General features: G+C 42.3%; 2 protein-coding genes and 1 pseudogene across 3 annotated transcripts in view; 1 reads left to right on the forward strand and 2 right to left on the reverse strand.

Moving 5' to 3' along the window:
* The window catches only part of VPS26A (VPS26 retromer complex component A), a 36,960-nt gene extending 36,129 nt beyond the window's left edge, over positions 1 to 831 (reverse strand). Inside the window, exon 1 of one of the 2 annotated variants that reach the window (XM_059662512.1) lies at positions 673 to 831. In XM_059662512.1, the coding sequence (XP_059518495.1) occupies positions 673 to 675 (3 nt within the window). In that variant the 5' untranslated portion in view covers positions 676 to 831. Of the gene's footprint in view, positions 1 to 331; positions 449 to 672 lie in introns of those variants that run through there. The other variant, XM_059662515.1, reaches the window with a different exon arrangement.
* An 11,060-nt stretch (positions 832 to 11,891) lies between these two features.
* SRGN (serglycin) lies at positions 11,892 to 23,745 on the reverse strand. The gene is made up of 3 exons (XM_059662516.1): positions 23,590 to 23,745; positions 14,967 to 15,114; positions 11,892 to 12,311 (listed from the first exon to the last, which is right to left on the reverse strand). Exons 1-3 carry the CDS (start codon positions 23,663 to 23,665, stop codon positions 12,068 to 12,070), a joined length of 468 nt encoding a protein of 155 aa, XP_059518499.1. The 5' UTR covers positions 23,666 to 23,745; the 3' UTR covers positions 11,892 to 12,067.
* On the forward strand, positions 13,038 to 13,419 carry LOC132214888 (small ribosomal subunit protein uS8-like; annotated as a pseudogene).
* Positions 23,746 to 24,125: the final 380 nt, after the last annotated feature.

Genomic DNA, 24,125 nt, shown 5'->3' on the forward strand with positions numbered 1-24,125 from the left:
GCGTCCAGGAACGGCTCCGGGAAGGAAACGAAAGCCGGCGCTCAACCAGCGCTCCAACGTCCTCCGCGTTAGGGACGCCCCCTTCCCACGCCCTTCTCCCTTCCTCTCTCATTCTACAAGTGTCAGCATCCACCAGAACGAGGGGCAAGGAATCGCGGAATGTCACCAGACCCAGGTTTCGAAAGACCACGGAGTCAGAGTCATCGAGCCAGTGACCCTCTGGGGAGGGTGGACCACGTCCTCCTCCCCCGAGTCCAGAACCGGGGGACTCAAGGGTCCCCCCACGTGAAAGAGACCGAAGCTGCCAGGGAAGAGCGGAGGGACTGGCTACCTTGGAAGGGGAGGCGGCGGCGAGTCCCCGCAGAGGCGGGGTCCGAGGACCCAGCCAGGGCCCCCACAGCCGACCGAGGAACGAGGGCTGAGGCTCAGACATGGCCGGGAGAGCGCGCCGCCGCCCGCAGGTGCTAGGGCCACGCCGAGGGTGGGAAGAGACCGCGTCGCCCGCCCTTCCCAGACCTCGCCGTGGCCCGACGGGGCCTAACCCGGCTTCCCGCCCCGCTAGCCTGCCGTTCCCCGCGGCTCCTCCCGCGACGCCGGGCCCGCGGTTGGCCGTCCCACCGCGCACTCCCGAGCGAGGGCTGGAGGCAAGCGCGCGGAGCGCCGCGCACTCACCATTGTCAGCGCCGCCCGCCGCGTCCCCCGCGCTCCACTCTTCTTCCCTCGGGAGAACTCCCAGACCCGCACTCCGTCACGTGACCCCGGGCCGCGGACTGCACGTGACCCCTCCCTTCCTCCCCTCCCTCTGCACCGACTTCCTACTGGTCTCTCGCCCCGCCCTATCGGCCGGCGTGTGTGGTGCGAGAAAGGCCGCTTGGGGGCGGGGCGTCGCGCTCCACCCTACGGCGGAGGGGGCGGGGCCCGAGTTGTCGTAAACTGGGCGGGGCCTGGGCGGCCGGAGGCTCCCCGGGTTCCCCCTCGCGCTCCTTTCGGTCACGTGACGGTCGGTTGCTGACCGGCGTCTGTGCCCCAGCCGGTTCCTCCTCCCCGTTTGAGTAGCTGGGGAAGGAGGGACGGGGGAGGGTTGGCTCGGGAGGCGCTGTCCGCCGGGGGGTCACGGGCCCCCGAGGGGAAGGGAAGCTGTGACTCGAGGTCCTGCTTCCTCGGGCCTCGCCAGAGCCGTGCTCGCTAATCCAGAGATGAGGCCTTCTTCCAACTTTCTCCAGCTCTCTACCCAGCTCGCTCTCCCTCTGAAAACTTCTTGGTTTTGCGAACTTGTTAACTTTGTTGCCTCTGAAGAGACGACCAATGGAAAAGAGTACCATATAGGTTGCTTCCTGACGTACACGGACCGTGAACTGTAGGGGGCTCTCGCCAGCGGTGCCGCCCGGCCATCCCGTGGATGGGAAGGCTTCCCGGAAGCCCGACGGTGCCGCCCCGCTGGCTGCTCCGCGGCTAGAGCGCAGCCCTGCGGACCCAAGGGTCCCAGGTTCGGTCCCGGTGCCCCTGGTGGGGGCTTGCAGGAGTCAGCCATTCAATGGCTCTCATCATTGATGTTTCTGTCTTTCCCTCTTCCTCCTCCCTGGAATCACTAAAAAGATATATGTACTTTAAAAGTCCGATGATGGTGCTCCAGACGATGGAGTCCTGTTGGAGTATTTCAGAACTTCGCCTTTAACCACCGCAGTGCACTCTATACGTTACCAAAGCAGGAAGGGTCTGCATGCACCGCAGGAATCCATCATAACAAAACAAAATCAAGTTTGTGAAGCAGGGCCATAAAGCAAGTCTCAAGTTTAAGAGGCTTGAAATTAGAGTATGGCCACTAGCCACGATAGAATTAAACTGGAAATAACGAAAAGACATAGCCAGAAAATCCGCAAGTACTTGGAAACGCAGCAACGTAATTCTAAACCCCTGTGTCAAGAAGACATAAGTTTAAAAATAGTTTCAACTAAATGAAAGTACAACATAATTTACGGGATGCAGTTGAAGTAGTATTAGAGGGAGATCCATAGCTTTAAATGAGCATAGTTGTAAAGAAGAAAGATTTAAAGTCAGCAATGTAAGTTCACATGAGGAAGCTTTTAAAAAGCATGTTAGCATGTGGAGGGAGCAAGGGGTATATGGGAACTGCACTTTTTGCTTAATGTTGCTGTGAACTTAAAACTGCTGTAAAAAATAAAGTCTATTAAATAAAAAGCCCTCACAAATATGATCAAATGATCTTCGATAAAGGTGCCATGGTGACTCAATGAGAAAGGACGGTCTCCTCAACAAATAGTGTTGGGGCCGGGCGGGTATGGCTCAATGGTTCAGCATGAACCCGTGAACCAAGAGTTCATCAGTTCAGTCACCAGTGAGGGCAAATGCCTGGGTGGCAGGCTCAGTCCTCAGTAGGGGGGCTGCAGGAGGCAGCCCATTGATGTCTCTTATCGATGTTTCTATCTCTCCCTTCCTTTCTCTCAAATCAATAAAAACATATTTAAAAACAAACAGTACTGGGAAAACTGGATATCCACAAGCAAAAGAATGAATTTGAACCCTTCTCTTACACCATATACAAAAGTACTCCAGAAGAGAGTAAAAACCTAAACATAAGCCCTATAACTATAAACCACCTAGAAGAAAACATGAGGAAAATCTTCACCACTTTGGACTTGGTAGTGATCTCTTGAATATGAAACTAAAAATACAGGCAACAAAACCAAAGATAGACAAATGGAACTACATCCCATAATGTGTGCATCAAAGGATAAACAGAATGAAAAGGTAACCTATGGAATGGGAGAAAATATTTGTAAATCATACATCTGATGAGGTATCCAGAATATATAAAAAAAACTCCTACAATTCAAGAACAAAACATCAAATAATCTGACAAGACAAAGAACTTGAATGGGCATTTCTCCAAAGATGAAACACAAATGTCCAACAAACACCTGAAAAGATTTTCAACATCACTAATCATCAGAGAAATGCAAATAAAACCCACAAGATACCACCTCACACCCATTAGATTGATTACTATTTTTTAAAAAGTGTTATACCCTATATAATAAAAGCCTAATATGCAAATCAACCGAACAGCAGAACAATCAGTGGAATGACTGGTCACTATGATGCACACTGACCACCAGGGGGCAGACCCTCAATGCAGGAGCTTCCCACAGGCCACAGGCCAGCCAAGGTGGTTGCCAGGACACCCCCCCCACCCCCCACCCCCCACCCCCCGCCCATCACCCCGCTGGTTGCCCTGCAGATGGAGGAGACTGGTGGTGGTGGCGGGGAGTGGGGCAAGCGAGCAGGCAGTGCCAGGCCGGTCAAGATGGGTGCTAGCGGGGGCTCCTAGATCGCCTCACTGGTCGCCCCACAGATCAGCCCTGATTGCTGGCCAGGCCTAGGGACCCTACCCATGCACAAGTTTCATGCACTGGGCCTCTGGTGTATAATAAATAGATAAAATGTGAAATGAAACAAGCACAGAGCCCTTTTATCTAAGACTGTAAAGGAAACAAGGATAAATCAAAGGAGAAAGAATGTTTCGTGTTTTCCCCTTCTTAGATTGTGTTTGCAGTCTCTGTCAAGTAACTGAGGGTATTTGCTGGAGCCAGATACTTGCATTCAGGGATCCTGACATTCATTCTTAAACATACATTTATTGAGTGCACATTAAATGTCGGGTGTTGTAGGCTGTGCAGATAGAACCATTTAGTGGTGATGATGATAAAAAATAATAATAATAATGTTCTTGCCCCCAAGGAACTTAAATTTTAGTCTAGGAAATGGTCAAGAGACAGGTAATTAAATAAATGTATTCAGTTGGGGGAAAGCACTAAAAAGAAACAGACCTGGGGACATGATGGGTTGAAAGAGCTATTTTTAGGTAGGTGGTAGGAAAGTGACATTTAAACAAATCTGAAAGGATGAGTCACCTATTAGAAGAACTGAAGGAAGAAGTCCAGTTCTTCCTGAACTGCTAATGTAAAAGTCCTGAACTAGGAAAAGGCCTGGCTCTTTCCAGGAATGGAAAGACGGTGTAACTGAAGCTTACTGATAACAAGGACAGTTTAGTATCACCGAATGAGGAGCAATTAGAGAACAGTTGAGTACGAGGAGGTCCATAGATGTTGCTCTCTTACTTACCTCCAGATTCAGGAGGATTGTTGGGTCAGAATTTTATTTTATTTTATTTTATTTTAATATATTTTATTGAGTTTTTACAGAGAGGAAAGGAGAGAGATAGAGAGAAACATCGATGAGAGAGAAACATCGACCAGCTGCCTCCTGCACACTTCCCACTGGGGATGTGCCCGCAACCCAGGTACATGCCCTTGACCGGAATCAAACCTGGGACCTTTCAGTCCGCAGGCCGACGCTCTATCCACTGAGCCAAACCGGTTTCGGCTGGGTCAGAATTTTAAAACAACACATTCGGATGTTGCCTGAGTATCTCTTTACAACCATGAGAAGAACTGTTATCTTCCATCCTCATTCCAACAGAGCATTTGTTTATGCCCTTTGAATATAGGCTGTCTTTCCTACCAGATTTAGGGAAGGAGTTACAAGCTACCGACACCTCTTACCAACCGTAACACCTAAAATTCAGTAAACCCACAATAAGTATTTTATTTTGTTTTTTAATTAGAGCTGTAGACCTAATTGGAGATCAACTACTCTAACTTTTTTGTTTTATTAGGATTAAGATCATACAACTGATTAGCGTAGAACACTGATGTCCTGACTCCCAGTATAGTTTTTTTTTTAACTCTATGAGACTGCCCACTTGACATTAGTAAATAAGACCAGCGATTTTCAACCTTTTTCACTTCATGGCACACATAAACTAAAATTCTGTGGCACACCAAAAAATGTATTTTTGCCAATCTGAAAAAAATAAGTATAATTTTTATCGATTCACATAAAAATTAGTAATAGTAATTACCTACCCTTTTTGCTCCAAAGGACTTTTTTTTTTTTAAATCATATATGAGGATTTCTGGTACCAAGAATTAATTCATCAACTAGGTGTAACCTCATCATGTGACGTGACCGATAAGATGCAATTCTATTGTATGAACTACTAGAGTCCCAGTGCACTGGCTTGCGCACTCTCACAATCCGGGACCACTCAGGGGATGTTGGACTGCCGGGCCAAAACCCGCAAACTGACATCCCCCCAAGAGATGTAGTAGTGCGTGAAGCAGCAGACTGCCAAGGAGGAGCCCAAAGGCACCGTGCCATTCCTGCTCATCTCAGCCCCGCTGCGCCTGCTGCTGTTGCTGACGCAGAGGTGGAGAGGCTCACCCAGCCGCTCGCCAGCCATGAGCCTGTGTCGGGTACCCATCGGTCAGCTGAGCGGCACTCCTGCTGTGGGAGCGCACTGACCACCAGGGGGCAGCTCCTGTATTGAGCATCTGCCCCCTGGTGGTCAGTGCACGTCATAGCAACTGGTCAAATGGTTGACCAGTTGAATAGTCAACCGGTCACTTAGGGTTTTATAGAGAGAGAGAGAGATTTATGGTTCAAGATTGGGCATTCACACCAGATGGCTATTACGTTGTGTTAGCTGCTGTCATTTTTTTATTTTACAATCTAAGGGAAAAGAGGTCAGTGCCCCTGACTAAATAGTCAGGTATTGCATGTTTTAAAAAACCTTGAGGCACACCAGTTGAAAGTCACTGAATAAGACTATAGTCAAAGCACAGATTTAATAAGCCAGATAGAATCTGGATGGGGTGCAGTGATTTCTAAACACTATTTAAAAGTTGTGTTAGGTACTAGCATATTATTCATAACTGTAATTACACTGGTAATGTTGTCATTTAAACTGTGAGAGAGAAAAAAGAGTAAAAACAATGCAAATCTTCATGAAATAAGACATTATCAATGAAAAAGGAAGATGATTTATTTTTACTTAGAAGATTTGCCTGTTACCTTGACAGCTATTCTAGTTCCAACCCACTCTCAGTCTGGGGGCTTAAATTTCACCACATCAACAAGAATAAATAAAAGTAGCAGCAGCAAAGGCATACTGGGGAAGCCAAGTATAAATAAGAGCTGGCAAAGAAGATTACACCACAGGCCAACTTGTACTAAGTATTTATTCTACTGATCAAAACCCAATGACTGTGCTATTGTAATAGATGCAAGGAGCCACGGGACTGCTGAGTGAGTTCTCTATCTGTCTACTTACCTATTTAGGCCAGAGGTTAAAGCTAGATTGTGAGACGTACATTGTCTTGCCAGCCAAGGACTGTGGCATCTCTACGTTTGCCCTTTGCAAAAGAAGAGACGGTGGAAAGTGTGACTGACAAATGTTTATTTTCACACACAAAAAAAGTACCAGGTTCAGGTTAAAAAGTATTAGGTGAGACTATAATTTGAGCCTCTATCTATCAGGAAATAGGAGAAAATCGGCCATCCATCCAAATTCATGAAGACTAAAATGTCAGATTAATAATTGTGACAGTGTCGCCGAAACTGGTTTGGCGCAGTGGATAGAGCGTCGGCCAGCGGACTGAAAGGTCCCAGGTTCGATTCCGGTCAAGGGCATGTACCTGGGTTGCAGGCACATCCCCAGTAGGAGATGTGCAGGAGGCAGCTGATCGATGTTTCTCTCTCATCGATGTTTCTAACTCTCTATCTCTCTCCCTTCCTCTCTATAAAAAATCAATTATATATATATATAATTGTGACAGTGTCAAGGAGCAGCTATTTGCTGTCTTCCCTACCAGAGTTGACAGCCAAAGTTAAGAAAAAATAATCAAATACAAATATGCTCCCTCAAAAAAATGAAAATTGAATTTAAAGCATGTGAACAAGTAGAAAAACACTTTTTTCTCTTAACCTCCCAGACCAGATGGAATACATCCTGCTTACCAGCTTCAGCCAGTGCTGCTGTAATCATGGTAAATGTTCTTGTTTCCTTTTTTAGTTACCATTGTAAATGACAAATCTTTATTTCACAACATACAGTTCTTTTTTAATGTACCCATACTTCATGCTTTATCTCACTGTTCCCCTTTTTATTGAGGTATAATTTACATACTAAAGATATAATTTACATCTTACAAATGTACAAATCTTAAGTGTTCAGTTTGATCAGTTTTGACAAATGCGTACATTTGTTTAACCCATGCCTCTATCAAAATGTACCCTGCCGAAACCGGTTTGGCTCAGTGGATAGAGCGTTGGCCTGTGGACTGAAAGGTCCCAGGTTTGATTCCGGTCAAGGGCATGTACCTGGGTTGCGGGCACATCCCCAGTGGGAGATGTGCAGGAGGCAGCTGATCGATGTTTCTCTCTCATCGATGTTTCTAACTCTCTATCTCTCTCCCTTCCTCTCTGTAAAAAATCAATAAAATATATTTTTTTTAAAAAAATGTACCTTGCTGCCAGGCTGCTGTGGCTCAGTGGTTGAGTGTTGATTCCCAGTAGGGGGCCTGCGGGAGGCATTCTCTCTCATCATTGATGTTTCCATTTCCCTCTCCCTTCCTCTCATAAATATGTTTTTTATTGGTTTCAGAGAGGAAGGGAGAGGGAGAGAGAGATAGAAACATCAATGATGAAAGAGATCATTGATCGGCTGCCTTCTGCACACACCCACCCACCCACCCCCAACTTGGGATTGAGCTCACAACCTGGGCATATGCCTTTGACCGGAATCAAATCTAAGAACCTGTAGTCCACAGGCCAAGGCTCTATCCACTGAGCCAAACTGGTTAGGGCAAAAAAATATATTTTTTAAAAACAAATGGCATGAATGGCTTAAAGTGCCTGAATGATGATAGCTACAGCCCACATATCAGTAGGATTCTTACTGTGTCTCCTGGTGGAAAGGCTCCCCTGGGGGAACCATGACATCTAAATCTGCAAAACACAGAGTTACAGGCATAGGAAACACCAATTCCCCAAGTAAGTTTGATGTTAAATGTGTTTTATCCTACTTCTCTCCTTGGCTCCTGGAACCATGTGTTCCACATATTAAAGACACAGCACCATATAAAAGTTATTGATTTAGCATGATACTGCATCCTGGAAGTTGATATCCCAATCTCAGTGTATCATATCCAAGCTGGTGTCTCAGCTCTGGCTTCAGCAGGTCCTTCTGTCATGCTGGTGGCACCTATGCTATGATGTGTGAGACAACAAGTGCATCCCATGGTCTCCTTACTGTAAAGAAGAGGGTCCTTTGCTGATGTCATGTTATATATGAAATTATATTGGCGGATCAAACATTCTGTAAGCCCTTCAATATTGATGCTACTGAAGGCCCCATGGGTAGGAACGGCAAAATCCATACCTAGAATACATGTCTGGTCCCTCCGGGATGGAAGGAGCCTCATAGGCAACTTGCCACCAAGGTCTTCCTGAAGGGTAATGTCACCTCAGGGGTTCAGAAATGAACGTTATTGCTAGCACTTGAGACATTTGGCAACATCAGTAGCTGGATCGGCCTTGGTTAGTGGGAGCTCACGTACAGCCTCCTTCCTGCCATTACGGCTGCTCCTCCATGCGTTCATTGGGCTAGCATTAGGGTGGTCCATGACAAAGGCTGACTGACATTGCCCAAGTCATTGTGTACACCTGGCTGTTTAGTGCCTCTTCAGTGATGGATGCTTTTTGATGGGTATTATCATTTTTTAAAAAAGATGTTTTTACCTATTTCAGAGAGAAAGGGAGAGAGAGAGACAGATCAATGATGAGAGAGAATCATCAATTGGCTGCCTCCTGCATGCCCCACCCTGGGGGGGTCAAGCCCGCAACCCAGTCATGTGCCCTGACCAGGAATCAAGCCCAGGACCTTTCACTCCGCAGGCCAATGCTCTATCCACTGAGCCACACCAACCAGGGCGGGTATTATCATTTGATAAAAATTTTCACACTTTGTATCTTCTCTCATTGGTCCATTCCCATGTCTTTGCCCCAGATTTCATAGTCCCCAATCCATCTTCCCATTTCATACCCCTAACCAACTGTCCCATACATTTACCACTATCCATAAAACTGTGTATTCTAACCTGGGTTACTTCTCTTTCCACACAGACTATGTGACCAGGCACACCTTCGGAAGCTCTGCACACTGGGAGGCTTTCCTTTCATAGCTATTTTCAAGGCCACCCCTGATTGGGACTGCCATGCATTTTTCACTTGCACCCATATACCAAGCCAATCCCTCTGTGAGCCAAACTTGATCTTATTCCTGTTCTGTCATTTGGTCATAAGGAACACACACACCCCTCTGCTATATAGCCATAGATGTGAGCTGAGGGAGAAATGCCAGGGCATCAGTGGTACAAGACATGGAAGGTCTGGTCACAGGCTCATGATCCATAGATACAGTGGACCTATATGATATTCTGTGAAATGTCCAAACAGCCCAGGTCTCTTTGTATTATATTATGACAGAGAATAGAGGAGTTAACCTGGCACTGGGAAGACTGTACATATATACTGCTGTCCAATCCAGTACTGTTTCTGATCTTCCTTTTGACATTGCTGGCCTACCACCTACCTGAAGCTGCTGCAATTAGAACTACTAGTTGTTTAAATTTATGATAGTCCACTATTATCCTCTGACATTCCCCCCAGGATGAAATGTTTATTTATGGTGGATGGGTAGTAGGCTAGCTTTACAAGTTTTCACTTGGTCTTCCTCATTACAGTAGCTCCTGTCACACAGATCAAGAAAGCAATGTGGAAGTTGTGCTAACTACCAGGTATGTCCACTCTAATTATAATGTGGAGACTGGAAAAATTACCATTGTGATTGGCATCTGAAGTGGAGAGCAGCTTAATGGGGCTGAACCCTTAACCTGTGGAATCTGATGCTATCTCTAGGTAGATAGTTCAGAATTGAGTTGAATTGTAACACCCCCCCCCCCAAAAAAAATTGTAACACCCAGTTGGTGTTTGGAGACTTGCTGGTGGGTGTGGAGAACCCCCCACCCTCTTCAACACACATTGGAATTTGATGAGGGACTCTTACCCATTATCTTACCTCTAGAGATGCCCAATCCAGTAAGCGCTTCTGGATTTCATTCTAATTTTGCTGTTTATTATGGTAATTGCCCCCACTGGCTTCTAATAGCTGAGGACTACCACCTGGCCTCTATTATTTTGGGTCCTTATCATTCCACTGCTATTAGAGAATCCAGTTCTGTAACATTTCTACCATCAATCCTGCCCTTCACAGGAGAGCTACCACTGATAGCTCAGAGGTGCCGTCTCTCTCACCACATACTCTTCATTGCTTTGGCCTTCCTGAAGAACAGTCATCTGGTGGGTTTTCAAGGTTTACACTGTCTGTTCATTCTAGCGTTCTCACTTCCTTAAACCTTTTGACTCCTTTCTTCCACTGCCTGCCAAGGCAGTTCTAGCATTTCTACTTCACTTAAAAGAGATGTTACTCTTCCCAAACTTCTAAGAGCTGTTCTAGCAGCATGTCAGCACCTTCTCCTGGGTATTAAAACCTGTATCCCAAAAGTGTACTTCAATACTGGTGTAACCACGCAGAAACTTTATTTCTTTAATATTACTTTTTCTCCTTTCTTTCCTTTTGATTCAAATTGGCCTCAGTCAACACCTTTATTCAACTCGCCGGCTTCCTTCTCCCTCGCACATCCACGCCCTTAATCATTAAGACCCCGGGACAGAGAGGCCTAGGTTGGCATCAAATAATCTTACGAACAAAGCCTCGGGTCTGCTGACCACAGAGACAGCATTTCAATCAAACTAGAGATAACATCTAGACCTCAGTTGTGTTTCAGCCCCAGACCCAGAAAAGCGGTGAAACCAGATGAAGTGATGCCATGGCTGACATCAGACCCAGATCAACTACCTCCTACCCTAGTGCTGACCAATCAGTAGAGACCACGACCCTAATCTCCCTTAGTTACCATGATTAACCCATGCCCTAGAAGCCATTGGGAAGCCAGGTCTTTGATATTAGCTCATCTATGACTCCTGATGTGGGCCACTTCCTCAACCAGTCACGGGGTCCAGGCTGCCCTGGGAAGAAGGTGTGGCCTGGGGCAAGGTGGCTCTCTCCAGCAGAGATTAAGTTGTCAGTTCTCAAGAGATCTGGACGGTGCAGAACAGGATCCATGACAATGATGACAACAGGCTTCACAGAACCAGGAGGAACAGAAACGGGAGTGGCCTCCAAAAAAAGGAAGTGCTCGGACAAGAAGAACCCTCTTGCTGTATATGAGTGTTATCTTCATCTACTACTTAATAGGACTTGATTCTAGAAACATAGTTTGATCTCACTGTAAAAAATGTATATTTTGTTAATAAGACTTCTATTCTGTTAATAAAATATCTGACCAAAATTAATTATTATCCTGAATTTAGGACAAGAGATCCCAGACAGCTTAACCCTTTGATTATACTTCTGCTTTAATAGAACATTTGAAAATACACAGGTATCCAGGGAAAAAGGTAAAGCAGTATGAGGTATGGAGAGCACAACTGTGCTTTACTTTGGGTCTTAAGTTTGTAATTGAAATAGCAATCCTATGTCTAAACAAACTATGTCCAGTAGCTTTGCAAACACATCCAATGGTAATACTAGAGCTGCACACTTTACACTGTAAAACATGTCAAATGCCCACTCTACAATTCACTGTGTTTCATCTGTTTGTTGTTGGTTTGTTTGTTTTTTCACTTAAAAAAAGGGTATATCTATAATTCACAATCAAAGTCAGGTTTCTGAAGACTTAGGTATGAAATATTGCCTGTCAATTTGCTTCTCAAATTCATTTTAAAAAAGAAAAACAGTATAATTTATTCTGTAAAGCAATTTTATAGACATGGGGAATCTAGTTAATTCATAGCAATATTGATTGAATATGATATTAAGAAAGTGCAAATATTTTCTAGGACAATAGTAATAGGTAAAGGAGTATTTAATAATTCATGAGAAAAAAGTTGATAAAACTTAAACTTCTTTTTCAGATGTTTTAACATTTCTATAAAACTTTTTGTCCCAAAATTAATCATTTAACTGTGATACAGAAAATATTCTGAATGCATTGGCAGGTATCAAGGTGGAAAACCCTCTCTTCTATATAATAAAATTCTCTTCTGGTCCATCTTGACCCAAGTCCTGGTCATCTGTGGGCACAGGCTTAAAGTTGTAAAAAAAAGCATCATTTGTATCCACAAATGATGGTTGGTATTCACTCTCCATTCCAGTGAGGAAGCCATCTCCAGAGCCACTTCCAGAGCCTGAGCCGGAGCCAGAGCCTGATCCAGAATAGTCCTCAGAAAGAGGGAAGACATCATTCAAGTTCTGGAATTGCATCATTCTGAAGTAAGACAGAAAAATGAAAAAAACACAGTAAAGTTGGAGACATAAGGAAGATAATTGTAATACATTTTTAAGGTAAGAAAATAAATGCAGCCACCCCGTTAATTAGTTAATCAAATTAAAAGTTAACATTTCCCATATTCAATGCTTTAAAACAAAAAGTAAGTCAGACCTTTTCACATAGTTGCCTACACTTGTTTTATGTAACTCATTGCACTTATCTATTCCACATCTATCCATTGCAAACTCATATAAACAATGCTAATTTTCTTATTACTAGCATAAAAATCCTATACTTGAGATAGGCTTAAGGGATCATTTATTAAAAATAAAAAGACCCTTTTATCCATTTTCTCCCACTAAAAAAGGGATAAACAAGACAACCTAGGTAGATGACATTCTTCCCTAATTTAAAATTTCTACAAAACTTCTAATAATTCACAGTGCTTTGACAAAACCCCCTCGTAAGAGTGAGAAGGAAAGTTACTGGCTGTGGAGAGGGAAAATCATTGAGATTTGAGGAGAGAAGAAATGGCGTAAAGTAAGTGTTTTTGAAGAACTTGAGTTATTCCTCTAATATTTTAGATTTAAATAAATCGCTATTGAAACCTAAGACCTAAAATAATGGAGGATGCTGTAATATCAGTTCAAGGTTAGTGCCGTGGACTTAAAGCAAAAGCATAGGGCTCTGTCCTCCATCTTCCTGTGACGCCTTACGGGGTGCATGACTGTCCTGGCTGATGCTCCCAAGAGTATCAACAATGCTGAAGAGAGGCAACACCCAGGTTCTTGTTAGGCCATGCTCCAAAGCCACCATCTGGTTTCCAACTGTGATAATGAAGGATGGTTACACTGGGGAATTGGACATTATTGATGACCACAGAGCTGGGAAAATTGTTGCGAACCTCACAGGCAGGTTGAACAAGTGTGGAGTAATCAGCCCCAGATTTGATGTGCAGCTCAAAGGTCTGGAAAACTGACAGAACAACCTACTTCTGTGCCGTCACTTTGGTTTCATTGCACTGACAACCTCAGCAGGCACCACGGACCAGGAAGGAGCAAGACAAAATCTCACAGGAGCGGAAATCCCAGGATTCTTTTTCTAGGCATGTAATATATGTGTAAATAAAAGGCCTCGAGGGACAAAACCACACAAGTCAAAGCACAGGACAGGACTGCAGAGGGTGGCGATGATGTCATCTCCTGCACAGGGAAGGCAGTGATGAAGAGGGTCGCCAGGGTCCCCCAAGTCATGATGGGCTTAGCTGGTTTGGGCACGATGAGTTCCTTGGCTTTGAGGAGACTGATTTTCTCGGTGTAGCTCTGAGGACTAAAACTTTTTTTTTTTTAATATATTTTATTGATTTTTTACAGAGAGGAAGGAAGAGGGATAGAGAGTTAGAAACATCGATGAGAGAGAAACACCAATCAGCTGCCTCCTGCACACCACCTACTGGGGATGTGCCTGCAACCAAGGTACATGCCCTTGACCGGAATCGAACCTGGGACCTTTCAGTCCGCAGGCCGACGCTCTATCCACTGAGCCACACTGGTTAGGGCATGGACTAAAACTTTTATGAAAATCCTTTTAATAATTCATTTTTGCTGTATGTTATATAACTTTGATATTCAATGAAATAATGGATTCTAGTGCAATTCAATTTTTTGTTACTTATGAGTTCCCATTGAATCTTTTTTGGAAGTTTAAAGCAGGTTTTACTTGATCAAGAAGAGGTTTGGTTTTGTTTTATATTATTGAGTTGAGAGAGAGAGAGAGAGAGAGAGAGAGAGGCAATGATTTGTTGTTCTACTTATTTATGCATTTATTGGTTGTTTCTTATATGTGCCCTGACCAGGGATCAAACCCACAACCTTGGCATTCTGGGACGACACTCTAACCAACTGAGCTAGCCAGACAAGCCGTGGTTTTCTTTTGTAAGTCATGTCTATTTATTCTTCCTTTCCTTGACTTCTTGCTAAAAATCACCACTATCTAATTCCAGAACATTTTTTTGAACCCTCAAGAATCCTATACCTATTAGCCACTCTCTATTCCTCCCTTCCCTCCAGCCCCTGGCAACCACTAATCTATTTTCTGCCTCTATGTATTGATCTATTCTGGGCATTTCCTATAAATAGAGTCATATAATGTGTGACTTTTTGTGTCTCGTTTCTGTCACTTTACATAATGTTTTCAGGATTCATCCATGATGTAGCTAGCCTGTGTCAGTACTTCATCCTTTCTTATGATTAAATTATATTACACTTTAGGGATATATCATTTTGTTTAAACTATGAGGTTGATGGACTTTTATTAGATTTTAGTATCTATTGTGCTCTATTTACATAAGTAAAATAATGTTCAATCATTTTCAATACTTGTTGGTGAAAAATATTCTCACCAATTATTTTCACAAATTTTTTACTCAATTCTTGTCTCTGCCAAAATAAAAAGACTTTGCAAAAGAATACGTGAACCATGTATTCTTGCACATCTCATCTACCAGTGAATACATTTTACCATGTACTGTGCAGTGAACACCAAACCCCCAAAGCAAGAGCCTGAAGAAAAACACTCTAGACGACCCTCCCACCTCCATGCCAAGATCTCAAGAGAGACTGGTGAAAGGAAAAGTAGAGCAAGACCACTTACAAAAAAGGGTCAGTCCTTGGCGGGAGGATTCTGTTGGATTCGCCTGGAAGTAGGTCGAACAGTGGTCCCTTTTCATCAATGCAGTTTGCAGAAGTACTGTCGGGATTACAGCGGACCCTCTGGTACCTGGCTCTCCGCACAGGTAAACCTGCCCAAACAAGCAACCCACGTGGTTAATAAGTACCTCGTACACAGCTTCTAATCTATTCTCTGCCACTAAGAAATTAAATAGATTCTAAATCTGGTAGCAGGTAAAGTGTGGACAGATTTTATGACCATAAATATGACAGGAGCACACACTGGGTACCAGCCTTTTACATGTGTACCGTTTGTCCTTCTCACAACTCCCTTACAAAGTAGCCAGAGTTGAAGGTTAAAATAGGACTTGGTGACCAGCTGCGTGGAGTGAAGTCGGAGCTCTGCTGCTGATGGGCTGTGAAACCTTCTCTTCCCTGAGCCCTCACTGCAAAGCGAAGATCTTAACAGTGTCTCTTTTTCATAAGCTGGTCACAAAAATTAGATGCATGTAAATGCATGTAAAGACCTTAACATAGGGCCGGGCACACAGTAAACAACTAATAATATTAACTAGCATTATGTTTGTACTACTCTCTTCATTTTACACAAAGGAAAACTGAGGCCGTACAGGAGCTGCCCGGCTCCTCCTATCGAGATGAGTCCCATCATGTTCACAAAGGTTAGGAATATATTGCACGTACCAGACATATTACAGAGTCCTATTTCTTTAGGGCCATTGAAAACCCTTAGGAATGCAAGCAGTTAAAAACGTGGCCTCTTTTTTTGTCCTTCGACCTAGTCAGAGATTTCAAAACAACAAGGCTCCTCCTCACAGAGGGACAGGCGGGCTGGACTATCCTAGTCTGTCAGAGCTTCCTTTGAGTTTAATTTCTACGAAAATGTTATGAGATTATATAGGAGATCTCTAATTAATTCATGAAATAAAGTCTTCATTCCTCCACTTAGCAAGGATGGAGGCCCAGTGGTGAGAAATACTTGACCCTTCAAAAGGTTCATCTCCTCCCCACCCCAAGCACATAGTTTATTCACATGAGTGCAACTAGTAATCACCTAGCAAGACGGGGCATGCCTAAAATTCTTTTTTTTTTTTTAAATTATAGTTGACATATGCAATTCTTGAAAAGCAGGAAAGGTGGTTTTAGAGCCCAGCACATTGTTGTCCTATACAAATCATAACAACAACTACTAAAAAAATATATAGTGCTATGGACAATCGCTGCAGCATTTTTTGCAATAGCAAAAGATGGGATGCCCTGACCAGTGTAGCTCAGTTGCTGGGGTGTCATCCTGTGCACTGAAAGGTTTCTGGTTCAATTCCTGGTCAGGACACATGCCCAAGTTGTGGGCTCGATCTCCAGGGTGGGGTGTGCAGGAGGCAGCCGATCAATGATTGTCTCTCATCATTGATGTTTCTCTCTCTCTCTCTCTCTCCCTCTCCCTCTCCCTTCCACTCTGAAATCAATTTTTTTTTAAAAAAAAATTTAGCAAACAAAAGAAAGGGAAATTACTGCTAATCTCATTACCCAACTCCCCAGAGATGGTGGATTTTGGAGCTCTGCTTTTCTTCCTCCTGGGTATCTGTGTTTCTAGGAGCATAAGCTCAAATAAGTTGTGTCCCATTCTCTTCTGACAGCAACTATCAGAGGTTGGAAAGTGGAGCCTCTTCTGAGGTCAAGTTCCCCTTACATCTCAATGGGATGGCCAAGAACTCTGTTCTTAAAAGACCGCAGAACCACTGAATGCTTTCGAAACATCCTCTTCATCATTATGGCCCCTGTTCTCATGACTATTATTTCTATCCTCAACTTTTTTCTAGCAAGTTTTTCTGATTCATTTTATAAATACAACACTGCCAAGTTATTATATCATTAAGATATACATGATACATACTTATATGTATCTATAGGGAAATAGAGGAATAGGTAAAATACAAAAGATACATGAAACTGTCCACCTTAGTATTATTCAAAATAGGAAAATATAATCAAAACAATAGAAAATGCTCAAATAAATTATTTGGCATTCATATGAAAGAATGTTAACCAAATGGTAAAAAAGTAGTTAGTTAGGGAAAAGACTATGTAACATCATAGGAAAACCTCTCTTTTAAAATGAGTGAAAAAAACAGAATGCCACTGTGATGCATAATAGTTGTTTATATACATAAGGGTTAAGGAAACCATAGAAACAGAGATGGGGGAGATGGGAGAAAATACACAAAAATAGCTAGTAGTAGACTCTGGTGATTTTTTCCCTCATTTAATTTTCTAAATTGCTGTAATAAACAATATTTCTTTAAAATTATAAACAAAAGAAAGACTTTAATGTAGAAATAAACTAAATATTCTCTTTTCTTTTTTTCTTTCTTTCCCTTCCTTCGTCCCTTCCTTCTGAACTGCTAGTCTATCACAATCTTTCCCATGGTTCCTCAATACAATGTCTGGTCTGGGACAGGTAATCATTTAAAATGGGTTAGAGAGAAGAAGGGGACATATGTAATACTTTCAACGGTAAAGATTTTTAAATAAATAAATAAATAAATAAATAAATAAATAAGGGTTAGCTCTGTCACTGCCTGGAGGCTGGGGGTCAGGTGGCAAGATGGCATCACAATGTCCGCCCCTTACCAGCTGTGTGACCTTGACCTACTTAACCTCCCTCTGCCTCAATTGCCTCATGCACAAAATGGGGGAAAGTAGTAGATCTAATAATGAGATATAAATATTAAGCGTTTAGGATAGCACATGGTCAGAGCTCTTTAAGTGCTAGTTTCTCTGTTTAGGAGAACAATAAAGACCGAGCTCTGATAGAGAATAGCTTGTGGAGACCAGAATTTAAATTACTGTTCTATCGTTTAATGCCTCTCTGATTCTCCATTTCTCATCTTTCAAGTGTGAATAGTGTCCCAAAGAGTTCCTGTTTAAGTAAGGCAAATGCATGTTCAATCTCTACCACAAGCCTTTGCATATGGCAGGCAGTTAATACATTTTAGCTCTTTCTTTCTCGTCTGGTTCTTTCCGAAAGCAGCCTAAGTTTGGAATCTAATCATGTACTACTCAGAAGTCTTAAGCTTGCAGGTGGGATAAAAATTTAAAAAATTAAAAATCAACATCTTCTCCAGCAGAGGGTGCTGTCTTCACACCCTATGTTGTCAGACCAGTGATTTTTCAACCACTGTAGCAGCAGGCACACTCGTGTGCAGCAAGATTTTTTTTTTTTAACTTTTACTTTACTTTACTTTACTTTACTTTATTATTGATTTGAGAGAGAAAGAGAGAGAGGAAGGGAGAGAGAGGCAGAGAGAGAGAAACATTGATCTGTTCTTCTACTCATTCATGCATTCACTGGTTATCTCCTGCATGTGTCCCTACTTGGGGATCAAACCTGAAACCTTGGTGAATCTTTGGTGCATCTGGTCGATGCTCCAACCAACAGAGCTACCCGGCCAAGGCCAAGAATTTTTTAAACATGCAATCCCTGACTGTTTAGTCAGGGACACTGACCTCTGTTCCCCTTAGATGGTCATATTTTGAAACAACAACAGCCAACACAACAATAGCTGTCCAGTGTGAATGAATTAAAATTACACCCATTTTTGGTCAGATTAGCAAAAAATAGAATATATGTCTTTTGTGTGCCACAGAATTTCAGTGATTAGTTTTGTATGCCAAGAGATGAAGAAGGTTGAAATCGCCGGCCTAGACAAACACTGTGCAATAGTAACAGAAGACAAAACCACCTATGGAATTTTCAATGTTATAGCAGCCATATTTTACTTATTTGTTTTTTAATCCTCACCCAAGGATACCGCCTCTATTGACTTTTAGAGAGAGAGTGGGAGGAAGGGAGGAAGGGCAGAAGAGAGAGAGAGAGAGAGAGAGAGAGAGGAGAGACCTCTACGTGAGACAGACACCTTGATTGGTTGCCTCCTGACTGTGCCCCGACCTGGGGAGGGATGAACCTGCAACCGAGGTGCAGCAGCCATATTTTAAAGAGTAAAAAGAAATAAGTGAAATTCATTTAAATACATTTTATTTAAGCCAACATATTCAAATATTATTACTTAACGTAATATAAAAGTTACTGATTTTTTTTAATACTAAGACTTCAAATCTGGTGTGTATTTTGCACTGAAAGCAGGTCTCTTTGGACTCGCCACATTAAACACATTTCAAGAAGTCCCCCCCTCCCCCCCAAAAAAACAAAACAAAAAAAACACACACAACAACAACAACAAAAAAAGAAGAAGCCACAAGTGGCTGGTGGTTACCATTTTGGACAGAGCAGGTCTAGGCAGATCCTCTACATGTGGCTAAAGCATTGAATATCAAGCCAAAGAAATATTTGCATAGGTAGGAAGTTAAACAGAAAGTTAAACTGACACTTTATGAGGAAGAAGCCAGGTGATTGATGACATCGTTTCACTGGTATAACAAATACAACTTGGGTAAACTAGTAAAAAAAGAAATCTAAAGCACAAAGTTCAGAATCTCGGCTTTTAAAATTTATAAAGGGGTTTCTTTTGAGGGGGATGACAAGATGTTCTAAAATTGACTATGGTGATGATTGCCTGTATCTGTGAATACACTAAAAACCATGAAACTGTACACTTTAAACCGGTGAATTGTATGTATGTGAACTTGATCTCAATAAATCTGTTTAAAAATTTATAAAGAAATCAAAGGTGGCAGTCACCTTCCCCCCCACTCCAAAGTTGATCTGAGTTGGGACTGGTGCTTTTAAAATAAGGAGTGTGATTACAGACCGTAGTTCCTCACATGTCTATTCAAAGGAGTTGGCAGGATGTGAAAATCTGACAGACTCAGCCCCTGATGGTGTAGGAGTATCTTGACTCTCTCTTGTTTGAGAGAAATATTTTATGATTACCATATTTAAAAAATAAATAAAAGGAATGTAATACCTTAATCAATAAAGAAATTTAAAAAAATAATAAAAAATAAATAAAATAAAATAAATGAGAATTATATGATGTAATAGATGTTTTATCACTACAATAGCAAAAATCTATAATATATAAATGTATCAAATCAACATGTATACCTTACATTTACACAATGTTCTGTGTCAAATTGTATTTCAATTAAAAATAAAATAAAAACAAAAAAAATAATAAAAGGTAAAAAAAATAAAATAAAAGGAAGTATGCTCTTATACTGAAAGATTATCTTCCTAAAAGGCCCCACTTACTGGATCTGCTGGTTGATTTTGTCATAGATTCCAGGGAGAAGAATGATTTTTCTTTAGAATCCCTTTCCTTCACTGCCCACCACTTCCTTTCTCCTCTCTCTCTCTCTCTCTCTCTCTCTCTCTCTCTCTCTCTCTCTCTCTCTCCTGCTTTACCAAAAATACTTTCTATAAATAAACATTACCAGAGCAAATAGCTTACTGCAGTAACCGCTGTTCTTTTATACTGTAATACCAATTTTCCCCCCAACATCATCACAATTTACTAATTTCCTCTTCTTAATGGGGACTTGCTGCAGCAGGTGTGTTAGAAAAACTTAAGCAGAAACTGCCACGGGAGGAAGGAGAAAAGACCATTTGATCCACTGTTTGGCAGCACTCACACAGACCTCACTATCTAAGTTGAAGTTGCTTCCTACTGGCCCGTCAACTGTACAATATGGAGAGGGGACTCCACCCTTGAATGGTTTGACAAGCTATACAAGTATCAAGTTTACTTTCAATTTCTCCCTCTCTGTCCCTCAACTCAGCGGCGAACTTTAAAGCAAGGGCTATAGTCCAAGCAAGGTTTTTTGTTTAAAATAAATAAAATCTTTAATACACCAAGAAGATAGCCAAGTTGCAGTAGAAAGTTAGCTGACCTTAAAATCAGACGAGCAGTTCTGCTATTAATTAGTTGTAAGGGGCCTTGAGCAAGTCTCGTAAATTATTTGCAAAAGGTTGATGTAAAGAGCAAATGAGATGACGAGTATAAGATCCAGTTTTCTCCTCTTTAATTTGGTGTTAGTTCCTCCTCACAGGGACTGTGATGATCATTTACCAGAGAATGGGGGGGGAAACCCATTACAAGCAAAGAGCAGCACACATGAGTGGAATCAGTATCTTTACTGTGATCTAGGAAACAGTGTGGAATGGACACATGGTCTGGCCCTGACCCCTTTGGCCATACCTGCTCATGGATTTTCCAGGTTCTCTCTTTATGGGCTTCTTTGAAGAAGAGAGGCAATAAGGGAGCTTAGATTCACAGGCCTCATCAATAACCCCCTGGAAGCTCGACATTAAAATACATTGCCAAGCTTCCATCGCTTTGACTCTGTAGACAGTTGTACACCATGTCTTTACTTGGGTTTGACTCATAGTAACTGATACGGGCTGAATTGTGTCTCTCCCGCACAATTCATCTGTTGAAGTCCTAACTCCCAGGACCTCAGAATGGGACTGGCTTTGGAGATAGGGCCTTAAAAGGAGGTAAAGAAAAATGAGGTCATTGGATGATCCCTCATCCAATATGGCTGGTGTCCTAAAAAGAAGAGGAGATGGGGACACAGACATATACAAGGGACCATATAAAGGTACAGAGAGAAGACAGCCAGCCAGAAGCCCAGGAGAGAGGCTTCAGAATGCAGTCAACCCCGCCGGCACCTTGACCTTGGACTTCCGGCCTCCAGGGCTGCGGGGAAATAAATTCCTGTTGTTTAAACCACCCGTCTGTGGTGCTTTGTTATGGAAGCCCTCGCACTGGAATACAGTAACCTAAGCTGTTTTGAAAATGTGCAGTAAGAGCAAGTCAAAAGGCTAGCTAATTTGATCAGTTCAGTCAAACCAGTGGGTTAAGTGGGGAAAGGATGCTATCGAATCACCATGTCGCCGTGGGTGGGCATCTATTTCTGTTCTTACTCAGAATTGAGCACAAACCCTTCGTTCCAACTTCTCCTTTGGAAACACCCTAGTTTTTCAATTCATTCATTGTCTCCCTTTTTGGTTTCTTTTCCAGCAAAGAGCTAAGCCTACCAGGTGATGACATAAATGCTAGTACTTTATCCAATCTCATAATGGTTTCTTTCTTTCTTCTCTTCTTTTTGATGAATACCTACTACATGGAACATTTTTGTTTTAATTCTAGTTTACCTGGTGAACCTCGGTGGGGAACATGCCATTTCTGGGAAATTTTGAAGATGTAAAGACATCTCTAGCTCTGGCGGGGGAAGACCCATCACACTGATCACTGTGCAACAAACATGGACCTTTCTGCTCTGGATCTTGCGAGGACACATGGAATTATTCATCGAGCTAAAGATATTCCCTGAAAGACCCAAGTCAAAGCCTGCTCCCTACAACTAACAATGTTTAACACTTTAAAAAAATCAATAGATCAGGGAAAACTTCAGCAACATTGCTTGCTGTTTGTTCTCCATAATTGCATCACAAGAAAAATGATCTTATAAATTTCCAATGCATAATTAATGTATCTGAGATCAGCGATACGACTTCCTTTCCATCAGAAGTAAAAACAAGATGCAAAGAAGCAAACCTGGGACATGTGTGTCACCATGACTCAATATTTCCTTTACAGTTTAGGGGAACTTAATGTTTTTCTACTATAAATTCTACCATGACCTCTGCCTTATTTAGACGGGATCCCTTATTTACCAAAGGAGCAGCTATTGTATATTTCTTACAAACATTTTTGTTTTCTTAGTGATTCAAGGTTTTACCTCAATTCAGTCTTACTAAACAACCATAAATGACAGAGAAACCTAACAGGAAATTTTCAGATGTGATGTTTCTCTGACCAGCAGCACAAATACTAAAATTCTTTGGTCTCTCTTTAAAATCTAAGAGGGTTTTCATGAACTAGGCCTACCCATAACTGAATTTTCACTAAGAACCAAGTTTAAAAAGATGAAAAATACACGTGGTCAAATTTACTCTAATTAAAAACTAGCACTTCCCAGCGTTACAATAATTAGACACCACTGGAATCCATTAAAACTTGGGAGAGGCTGAAACCGGTTTGGCTCAGTGGATAGAGCGTCGGCCTGCGGACTGAAAGGTCCCAGGTTCGATTCCGGTTGAGGGCATGTACCTGGGTTGCGGGCATATCCCCAGTAGGAGATGTGCAGGAGGCAGCTGATCGATGTTTCTCTCTCATCGATGTTTCTAGCTCTCTATCTCTCTCCCTTCCTCTCTGTAAAAAATCAATAAAATATATTTAAAAAAAAAAAAAAAAACTTGGGCGAGATGTGGACACGCAGGGGTGGGTAGATAACTCCAAAACACCCAACAGTGCCACCTCCTCCCTGCAACAGGTTGTCATTCCTTTCTGAGCTTTAAAAAATTTATAACCCATACATTTTCATCCAAAAATAAAACGGTGCATTTAATCATTGTAAAGTGTTTAAAAGTCTGAGAGTTTAATTTTTCTTGGTACTAAACTTAACCAAACACACACTAAGAAGTTCAGTCACCAAAAATCCTTTTCCTTTGCTTACTTTCCCACAATATAATGCATCCTGTACTTTGAAGTGAATATAATCATTTGTGTGGACCCTGGGGCTTACCCAGAAGATGACAGGAGAACGAGAGTCCTGGGGCTTACCTTGAACTGAAGAGTCCAAAGTCAGGATGAGGGCGAGAGCCAGGACCAGCCGGCTGCATGGGAGAAGCACCTGCATCGTGACCAGCCTTCCAAAGCTCTGCCGCTTGCACGTCAACCCCACCGTTAGGAAATGCAGAAGGCACTCTCTGTCCCTTTTAGAAAGGGTTCTAAAACCTCAGGCCCTGCCCAGAGCTCACGTCATAACTTCCTGAACGAATAGAAAGAGATCCACATCAAAAAACCAGAGAGATTGAAAAAAAAAAAGGCAGCCAAATAACTATTCATACCCATTATGAAACAGCATTTCTCTCCCAGGTCTGGCTTTTCAAAAGCTTTGTTGTTTGCCTGTTAGAAAAATTTTTTCCACTAAACCTGTAGAATCAGCATTGAGTAGAGTTTGTTTTTTTTCTTTCTTCAAGTAACAATCAGAACACAAAATTGCTAGCATTGAGTCCAGTGCACTGTTGATGGGATAAGAGAGCTAAGTACTGCTTTTTTTTTTTTTTTAATCACTGAGCATCTTCCACATAAAATAT

This window comes from Myotis daubentonii, chromosome 13, assembly GCF_963259705.1.
Source record: "Myotis daubentonii chromosome 13, mMyoDau2.1, whole genome shotgun sequence".
Classification (NCBI taxonomy): Eukaryota; Metazoa; Chordata; class Mammalia; order Chiroptera; family Vespertilionidae; genus Myotis; species Myotis daubentonii.

What these genes read in the sequence shown, in the direction of transcription:
- SRGN (XM_059662516.1), bottom strand. Translation starts at nt 23,665, where the DNA reads ATGCAGGTGCTTCTCCCATGCAGCCGGCTGGTCCTGGCTCTCGCCCTC. An exon ending in TTTGGACTCTTCAGTTCAAG is followed by an intron (nt 15,115 to 23,589) that starts GTAAGCCCCAGG and finishes TTGTTTGGGCAG; the next exon opens with GTTTACCTGTGCGGAGAGCC. An exon ending in CCAAGGACTGACCCTTTTTT is followed by an intron (nt 12,312 to 14,966) that starts GTAAGTGGTCTT and finishes GTCTTACTTCAG; the next exon opens with AATGATGCAATTCCAGAACT.